We start from the raw sequence: 10,000 nt of genomic DNA, 5'->3' as shown, positions 1-10,000 counted from the left end.
TCTCCAGCCAAATCCCCTCCCAGCGTCACGCCGTCTAAAGACAACACAGCCTGTCTGTTGTGCTCCTCCTGACTTTAGCACATGCACCAATAATGCAAGAGGTTCCCATCTGTCGGCGGCACAATGGGCGAGCGCTGAAGAGTGCTTTAGTGCCACACAAGCATCATGCAAAAATTCATTTCTCATCTTTGCAAAATGACAAAAAGAAATGCAGCAATGTGATCCCAGAGGATTGCTCAGAGAGAATAAAATGGAAATCGCACACATGGTTCAAGTGTCAACACTGTTAAAGAGAAATAAAATGAGACGTGCAGTATCACTATATTCGGTTTTTAGGGCTTCAACTAACGATTATTTTGATAATCGATTAGTAGGTCGATTATTTTTCCGACTAATCGGATAAAAACACTTTTTTTACTGATAAAACACACTATTCCACATCCTGCCCAATGCTGTCCTTCAAACAAACGTGTCAGCTGAGTGCTATGAACACATACATAGTGAATATATCCAAGAATTAACCATAGTTTTACAACAAATATATCAAATTAATAATAATAAAATATGACTGCAAGCAGCCATTATCGGGGCCAAGCGCAAAGAAGAAGACAAGAGATGCCAAAATGGCTGGGAGTGTCAGATCAACTGCAGCAATTAAACACAGTTTAAGATGATTTTAGGCAAAAAGGCTGAAAAATACATTGTAGTCTATGGGAAGTTCATGTTTTGTTCTATTATAGCACCATCAAGAGGCACAGTCCTACCATTTTTGTTGTGTGTCCTCTGAGTGAGTCCATACATGTGTGTGTTAATTGTGGTGAAAATATCTCATTTCGTTTTGGAGTTATAGACATTTATGTGAAAAAACACGTAAAAAAATGACTGACACCTGACTTTGATTGGATTTTACTCCCCCTTACTATCAATATTTTGACATTTGGACTATAATGTTTCGTTATCGACTTATGTTTCCAACCTTCTGACGTTGGTTTCATCTCAATCGGAGTAGCGGGTTTGAAGATATCAGCTAACGTTTTTTAAGCGCTAAATTACAACGCTGAACAAACCATAGCCCGAAACCTGGCAAGTCTGGTATCGTTGGACACGGCAAGGATTCAGGAGTCTAAGGAGAGGAGTCTCGTGAGAATAAGTCAACCACACCCAAAGTTATAAGCATTTGAAGAAAACAAATCCACTAGGTGGCGCTGTTTCAAAACTTCTCAGGCTCCTTCAGGGCATTGTGGTGATGACCCATACAGAGTTTCATAACAATCCGTTCATGTGTTCATAAAATACAGCATTTTAGCACATAATTAAAAATGTCCAACAGCCAAAATGGCAGATATGGTATATTTTTGGATAAACGGTTCAGAAGTTATAAGCAAAAATAGCCATACAAATGAGGTGCAACAATACTGAGGTGCAAATAGTATGTATCTGTCAAAATAAAGTATAAATTGCATGTAATTACTATTTACACATATTGCAAAGAACTGCTACTTTTACATGGTGTAAATAGAATAAATCAGTATTTCCACTTAGTGTAAATATCATCATCACTAAGAAAATATGTAATTTTGACTTAGAAAACAGCTGCTTTACTTTTTTTCTGTATTTTTATGTGAATATATAGTAAAGTGTAATAAAGTAAGTAATTTATTCCTGTGATCAAAGCTGAATTTATCATCATTACTCCAGTCTTCAGTGTCACATGATCTTTCACAAATCACTCTCATATGAGGATTATCATTGTAAAACATTTTTTTTTAGGATTATTTGATGAATAGAAAGTTCAAAAGAACAGTATTTATCTGAAATAGAAAGCTTTTGCAACATACCGTTCAAAAGTTTTGGGTCGGTGAGATTTTATGATGTATTTTTTTGGGGAAAGAACTTAAGAAATTAATAGATTTATTCAGCAAGGATGCATTAAATTGATCAAAAGTGACAGTAAAGACATTTATAATGTTACAAAAGATTTCTATCTAAAATAAACGCTGTTCTTTTGAACTTTCTTTTTATTAAAGATTTTTTACACTGATAATAATCATAAATGTTTTAGTATATTAGAATGATTTGTGAAGGATCATGTGACACTGATGACGGGAGTAATGATGATAAATTCAGCTTTGATCACAGGAATAAATTACACTTTACTATATATTCACATAGAAAACAGCTGTTTTACATTGTAATAATATTTCACAATATTACTGTTTTTTTTTCCAGCCTTGGTGGGTATAAGATACACATTATTTTCCATATGCATCTCCTTACATATATCGCTAGTTTCTGCTTCTTTTTTTCCTGTGTTTTGATCTGGAGTTACTGTACCCGTTCAGGAGATGAGTAATGCCCCTACAGTGAAAAGCCAGAAAAACTGGTCAATGGCAGGGAAAGAGTTAAGCTCAGGTCTCCAATACGTTCCCAATACGTTGTCTCCGAGAAACTTTGTGAGAAAGTCCTTTGTGACTTTTCTTAAACAAATAAAGACCATTTGTTTTCTCTTCTTCTTTTAGCACCAATTATCATTCGGACGCCAGATATGCATGTATCATCCAGCTGACAACTGGTTCAAGTTCACAACCCTGGCTTATAACAACAACAGGCTTTGCATTTCCAGAACCACTCCACACTGAACAGTCCCTAAACACCCAGCACTCGTGATAATGATCACATGCGACACTCTCGTCAAACCAGGGCGGGTGGCGTAAGAAGAGAGCGAACCTCATTAGCACCTCCAGACGGAGTGTGTGTGTGTGTGTGTGTGAGACTCACGCTGCTGAAGCTGGGAATGAGGCTGAGAGTGGAGCCGCTGTCCAGAGGGAAGGGGAGGAAGTGCTTCATGCCCAGAGAGGGCGGCACCGTGGGCAGAGGAGCTCGTAGCAGCGCTGGCACCAGTCCACTCGGACATGCATTACCTGAGGAGGAACAGACAGAGACCAGAGTCACCAAACACTCGCTTATAACATGATGCACATGTGCAACCACGGGAGAGAGACACTGATTCATTATTAAATGTATTTGTTTCCTTTAACCGTTTATTTTAGAAGTGATGACATCCCTCACATGATGTGCATGCCAAATTATTATCCTTCCTCATCATAAGGAAGCCTGTTTTATTTAGTTATGAGCTCTATGGGAAGCCAAACGCACCACATGAACCGTACAGCGCTATCCTAAACTGATGTGCAAGTGAGTTGGCTATCTGGAGGAAATACAGTTGCACATTGGTGTAATTTTACTCAAATGTCTAATCTTTCTTTAAAATATAATATCATGCTCTACCTCTACAACAGGGGCGATTCTAGGATTTTCATATTAGGAGGGCTCAGCCCCCAGTGAGGGTATTAAACAAATGGAAACACTTTAGTTTAGGGTATTGTACATCCCTTTATCATAACCAGGACTGTAGGGAGGTTTATAATCACTGGGATGGACCAAATGTGAGGTAGTTATGCGGGTTCGGGGGCATTGAACATTTTGATTTCTATGATCTACATATGTGCATTTTAAGATGTTCTGAAGGCCAAGAAATTTGATAACAATACCTTGAAAACCATGTCAGTGGGCAGATATGACTGATAGTTTTTCCATTTCCATCAGTGAAGAAAGTAAACATATATGGTATTTAAATGTTTTATGAATAATTTTCATAGACAGGTTAATTTACTGAAGGCTACCACCAGGAAAGTAAACTATGTTTATTAAATTAATTCACAATATGCACACATTCATTATTAATTTTATGCCCAATACAGGCTGAAAAAAGCTGAGCTTTTTTAATATAATGAAGGCTACAAATGTTGATGTCGAGTCGCGCTGCTAAAATTCACTCTCAGCCTCAGCAGCTTCTGTGAACATAAACCCCGCCTACTCTGATTTGATTGGTTTTCTCAAATGTTTTGACATTGACGAGCGGTGACAGACCAATTGTAACATTAATCCACTGAGAGGCAAGTTGAAGAACCCAAGTGCAGTTTATTCCAAAATCAAAATTCAAACATAAAACAAAGACTTGGCAATACAAAACATAAAACTCACCAACAGTGGTTACACCATCAATATCAGACAAAGACACATGGCAAACATGAGGGCTTAAATACACATGGACTAATGACTGGACGAGGGACACCTGTGAACACTGAGGAGACATTGAACCAATGACATGACACAAACACATGAGGGCATGGAAATCACATGACAAGACCAGGAAGTGCATAGCAGTGAACAAAGCAAACTAAGAAACATGACAGTAAACATGGCTGTGAACATGACAAACTCAAAAACACGAACATGAAACACAACCCAAAACACCCTGTGAAACCAATGAGGCTCAGATGAAGCTTTATTTTTTTTAATTTTAGCCCTTGGGTTGTATTTGTTTTCATCTTAGACAGTCAAGAAATCAGCAGATCTAGCAGTTTTTACGGCCTTTCTGTATGCAATCATGCTCTCTTTCCACGAAATGCGAAAAACCTCCAGTTTTGTTTTCTTTAAGGCTACAAATGGAATTATATTAATTTATAATATGTACACATTCACTATTAATCTTATGCCTAATCTGATGAAAACGGCTTTGTTAATATTTCTTGTTTGTTAATTATATTATGAATCACATAGGCCTATTTTCAACTCAAAATGGCAAAATTTGACAAATAATTAACTAATACGTTTTTTTAAAATTTGCCTGAACATTTCTGACTTAAAGAAGCAGGTGTCAAATATGAAATGTTTAGTTTAGCTATTTTTTACAGTCTATGGTTTAGCTGCACATATCTCGCACTTGACGTCGAGTCGCGCTGCTAAAATTCGCGCTCCGCCTCAGCAGCTTCTGTGAACATAAAGTCCGCCTACTCTGATTTGATTGGTTTTCTCAAATGTTTTGACATTGACGAGTGGTGACAGACCAATGAGGCTCAGATGAAGCTTTATTTTTTTGTAATTTTAACCACTGTATCAAATAAATACCTTGGGTTGTATTTGTTTTCTTCTAAGACAGTCAAGAAATAAGCAGATCTAGCAGTTTTTACGGCCTTTCTGTATGCAATCATGCTCTCTTTCCATGAAATGCGAAAAACCTCCAGTTTTGTTTTCTTCAAGGCTACAAATGGAATTATATTAATTGACAATATGTACACAATCATTATTAATCTTAAGCCTAATCTGATGAAAACGGCTTTGTTAATATTTCTTGTTCTTTAATTACATCATGAATCACATAGGCCTATTTTCAATTCAAAATGGCGAAATTAGACAAAAGTTTATTAATTTGCCTGAACATTTCTGACTTAACGAAGCAGCTTAGTTTAGCTATTTTTTACAGTCTATGGTTTAGCTACATATATCTTGCACTTGACGTTAGTCGTGCTGCTAAAATTCACGCCGAGCAGCTTCTGTGAACATAAAGCCCGCCTGCTCTGATTTGATTGGTTTTCTCAAATATTTTGGCTTTGACGAGCGGTGACGCCCATGCTCTACAACAACTTTCCTCTTTGGATGATATCTTTAATCGACCAACCACTGCATTATGTAACTTTTGATTATTTATTTTGTTTATTTATGCAAACTAAAATGAAAACTTTTCTGTTAACTGAAATACAAAAACTAACATTGAAACTGAACTAAAATACATCACCAACATTAACCCTTTTGAGAAAATTATGAAGACAACGACATAGTGAAAAGTAAACTAAATTAAAGACAAAATAAATTAATAAAAATTCTAAATTATAACAAATCTGCCATAGATTGAACTGTGCATGATAAGTAGTGGAAAACTGAAAAGCGAAGCAGCTTTTGGCTGAAGCCTACCCCTAAACTCTGACTGACTGATAGGAAAGTTGTTCTAGGACCAGCGAGGATGTTGATGCAGGAACACGGCCTGCAGCTGGCCAATCACAGTGAGCACAGGATTCATGAGCTCAACTCAAGCAGGACATTTCCTTACCACACGCCGTGAATCTCTGAGGATCTGGACACGACCGCCGATGACATCATGACTAAAACTATCATGCACACTCTCGCTATTATAAACACCAGAGCAATGCTCGTCAAACTGAGAGTCTTGATTGGCTGTTATCTATAATAGCAGAGACAAACTCTAGTCCAAGTGGGAGAGACAGAAACCAGTGGGGGAAAACAAAAGTAAATGGCTTGTTTTATTACAGCACGAGTGTTTGTGTGGGTGGCGTCGCAAAGGCAGATTTTTACAGCACATCCCATTAACGCACCAGAAAAAGAAACAGCATTCTGCATTCTGCATCCAAACAGAGACAAAAGCCAGAGAAGAAAGACAAAAAGTGTTGCAGAAATCTGATGCCAAAGACAAACGGACCACTCAGGGTTTATGTGCTGCGTTTCATAAATTTGATCTCAGATGGTTCTCCTTAAAAAAGAAAATTAGACTATTCTTAACATAGATAAAGATTCATGTGGATAACAGCTCAGGTCAAACGAGGAATGAAACGTCTTGTTTGATCTTGACAAATATGAGCACATCTGCTGTGAAACTCTAGAGGAGACAAAAAAGGTTTTTGTCATTCAGGAGAATGAAGACAGTCAAAAAAATATCTGAGATATTAATGAGATCTCATCTCAAATAAAGCTTTAAATGTTCTCGTGTCTCTTCTGAAACTCTAGAAATGAGATTTTTCTCAAGAAGTTTAGAGAAAGTGTCCATTTGACCTCTCGTCTGAGAAACAACTGTGATATTAAGATCTAACTCGTAGCTGTTATCTACAATAAAATCCATTAACAAAAACCTTCTTTAAAAAGACATTAATAAATGTCGTATGATAAATTCTAAGAAGTTCATATGAATGTAAAATTCTTGGAATATGTTTTAGTTCTCAAATGGCTTTAATAAGAATAAAATGAATGTGATTGTATGGTGGATCTAGCAATATTCATTGAAGTGCCCTCAACTGCTTTGGTATCTGGCACCAAGATGTTAGCAGCAGATCCTTAAAGGGTTAGTTCACCCAAAAATGAAAATTCTGTCATTAATTACTCACCCTCATGTCGTAAGACACACGTTCATATTCGGAACACAAATTAAGATATTTTAGTTGAAAGCTGATGATGCTGAGAAAGGCTTCAGATAGGCCTCCATTGGCATTCAGTACATTCACACTTCCAAGACCGATAAAAGGCACTTAAAACGTTGTTACAAAGTCCATCTCACCACAGTGGCTCTACAATAATTTTACGATGCGACGACAATAGTTTTTGTGCGCAAAAAAAAATCAAAATAGCACCTTTATCCAACTTGTTCTTGTCTTCCGTGTGTGCCTCCACGACGCATGTGCGAGAATATGACGCAGATCCGGCGTTCGGACACATGACCCAGAAGCGATTTGTTTACAAGCAGAGGAAGACGCGCGTGTCTAAGTTGTTGAATTCTACATTGATCGTGCTTTAGGTCTCGGCGTAGTTCTCAAAATCGGGTTAAAGTGTGCATTTCATGGATTCCCGAACGCCGGATCTGCGTCATATTCTCGCGCATGCGTCGTGGAGACACACACGGAAGACAAGAACAAGTTGGATAAAGGTGCTATTTTGATTTTTTTTTGCGCACAAAAACTATTGTCGTCGCATCGTAAAATTATTGTAGAGCCACTGTGGTGAGATGGACTTTGTAACAACGTTTTAAGTGCCTTTTATCGGTCTTGGAAGTGTGAATGTACTGAATGCCAATGGAGGCCTATCTGAAGCCTTTCTCAGCATCATCAGCTTTCAACTAAAATATCTTCATTTGTGTCTGAATATGAACGGAGGTCTGACGGGTGTCGAACGACATGAGGGTGAGTAATTAATGACAGAATTTTCATTTTTGGGTGAACTAACCCTTTAAAGTCCTATAAGTTGCGAGGTTCCCATAGGTTGGACTCTTCCCTTTGTGAATCCTGGTGCCATGTGTTCCCCAGGTAAGCCACGCACACGCACCCGGCCATCCACGTGATGTAAAAGAACACGTGATTCATCAGACCAGGCCACCTTCTTCCATTGCTGGTGCCACTGTTGGTGCTTTGGGCGGGGTCAGGGGTCAGCATGGACACTGGTCAGCGGCTGTGCCGCCCCATACACAACAAACTGAGATGCTCTGTGTATTCTGAGCCCTTTCTATCAGAACCAGCATTAACTTCTTGAGCAGTTTGAGCTCCAGTAGCTCGTCTGTTTGATCGGCCCACACGGGCTAGCCTTCGCTCCCCACGTGCATCAATGAGCCTCGGCCGCCCATGAGCCTGTGGCCGGTTCTCCACTGTTCCTTCATGACCCTGTGGCCGGTTCTCCACTGTTCCTTCATGACCCTGTGGCCGGTTCTCCACTGTTCCTTCATGACCCTGTGGCCGGTTCTCCACTGGTCCTTCATGACCCTGTGGCCGGTTCTCCACTGTTCCTTCATGACCCTGTGGCCGGTTCTCCACTGGTCCTTCCTTGGAGCACTTTTGATAAAGACTGACCACTGCAGACCGGGAACAGCCCACAAGAGCTGCAGTTTTGGAGATGCTCTGACCCAGTCATCTAGCCATCACAATTTGGCCCAAACTCGCTCAAATCCTTACGCTTGCCCATTTTTCCTGCTTCTAACACATCAACTTTGAGGACAAAATGTTAACTTGCTGCCTAATATATCCCACCCACTAACAGGCGATGAAGAGATCATCAGTGTTATTGACTTCACATACACCTGATCGGTGTATATAAATATACCATTTGTCCCTCACCATTTATGTTTTCTGTTAAGTTCGGAGATTCACATGCAGACAGACAACGAAAGACATTCCCCACCTGTGGCGAGGAGGGAAGTGCAGCATTGTGGGTAATGCACGATACATAAGCGGGGAACGCAAGGCTAAGTGAACCATGCTGACCATTGAACTCTTGACCCCATCCTGTATTAGCCTGAGAGGTTGTTTCAGCGCCAAGAGCGAGGTGGTCTCCAAAGACGAGAAGGTGCTGAAAACACAGCTCACCCAAAGCAGCGCAAAGACTGACTGCAGGGCAGAGGAGATTGGACATTTTCCACATTACTGTTCTTTGAAACGGAAAACAGAGCCGTAAAAGACTCGCTCACGCTGCAGGCACAGTGTCAAAAAGCCTCATAACAATCAAAATGTTCTCATCAACTTAATAATTCGTGTTCCCTTAAACCCGAGTGACATGCCGCAGGCATTGATGTTTTGCTTGTTTGCCTTTTTTCCAGAAAGAGGTTTTCTGGATGTTGTTGCATCACGCTCACACAACAATCAAACCTCATAAAGCTTTTCAAAGCCCCGAGGAGATCAAACCCAGATGTTTCGCTCTCATGGTTAGCGCTGGGAGAGAACGGCGAGTGCCCGGTCACAGTTCCTGCTGTCACTCAGGCTGCGGTTTTGCTTGCATATTTAATTCTGTTTTCTTGTTCTGCGTCTGGCTCCGTGACAGCATTCCTTTAGCCTGATGTCGTTTGACACGTCAGAGTCGAGTCGCTGACACGGAGGCCTGAGATTGACATGCTTTGTCAAGGGAGAACGAAGACCTGCTTCCACTTGCACAGAGGCAACAATTAAGGGCTGCAACATGGGCGTGTTTTTTTATTATTCTCTTGTTTAGTCTCCTCCCCACAGACCAGAGGGACTAGAGGAATTAGTAACATTTTGTTTCGTAATCTGTGTCAATCTGGTGCTGAGATTTTAAAACTCCCATAGGACAGAATGAACACAGATGAGCTTAGTTATTTGAGACACAACAGCACATGTGATATCAACTTTGTGACTTTTCTAAGACAATAATGAGATCAAATGAGATACAAATATTGATCTCAGGCGTGCCAACACAACATCGTGAACGCTTGCTGGAGATTAATATTTTGTAAAGAAAGTGGTAAATTATGGTTTGTTGCGTAAACAAAGCACTCGCATCACTTCATAAAATTGAGGCTTAATTAAACCGCTGGATTACTTTAGTAGCCACGTTTACATGCGCACTTTTTTGTCATTCCGATTAAAATCATTCC

General features: G+C 39.7%; 1 protein-coding gene across 4 annotated transcripts in view; it reads right to left on the bottom strand.

Moving 5' to 3' along the window:
* The window catches only part of znf385d (zinc finger protein 385D), a 134,290-nt gene that overhangs the window by 110,925 nt on the left and 13,365 nt on the right, over window positions 1–10,000 (bottom strand). For all 4 annotated transcript variants that reach the window (XM_079836767.1, XM_079836766.1, XM_079836765.1 and 1 more), the window contains exon 2: window positions 2,779–2,921. In XM_079836767.1, the coding sequence (XP_079692893.1) occupies window positions 2,779–2,921 (143 nt within the window). The remainder of the gene's footprint in view (window positions 1–2,778; window positions 2,922–10,000) is intronic.

Source organism: Gobio gobio, assembly GCF_949357685.1.
Source record: "Gobio gobio genome assembly, chromosome: 15".
In the NCBI taxonomy this organism is placed as follows: Eukaryota; Metazoa; Chordata; class Actinopteri; order Cypriniformes; family Gobionidae; genus Gobio; species Gobio gobio.
This window is presented reverse-complemented; position numbering and strand designations above follow the sequence as displayed.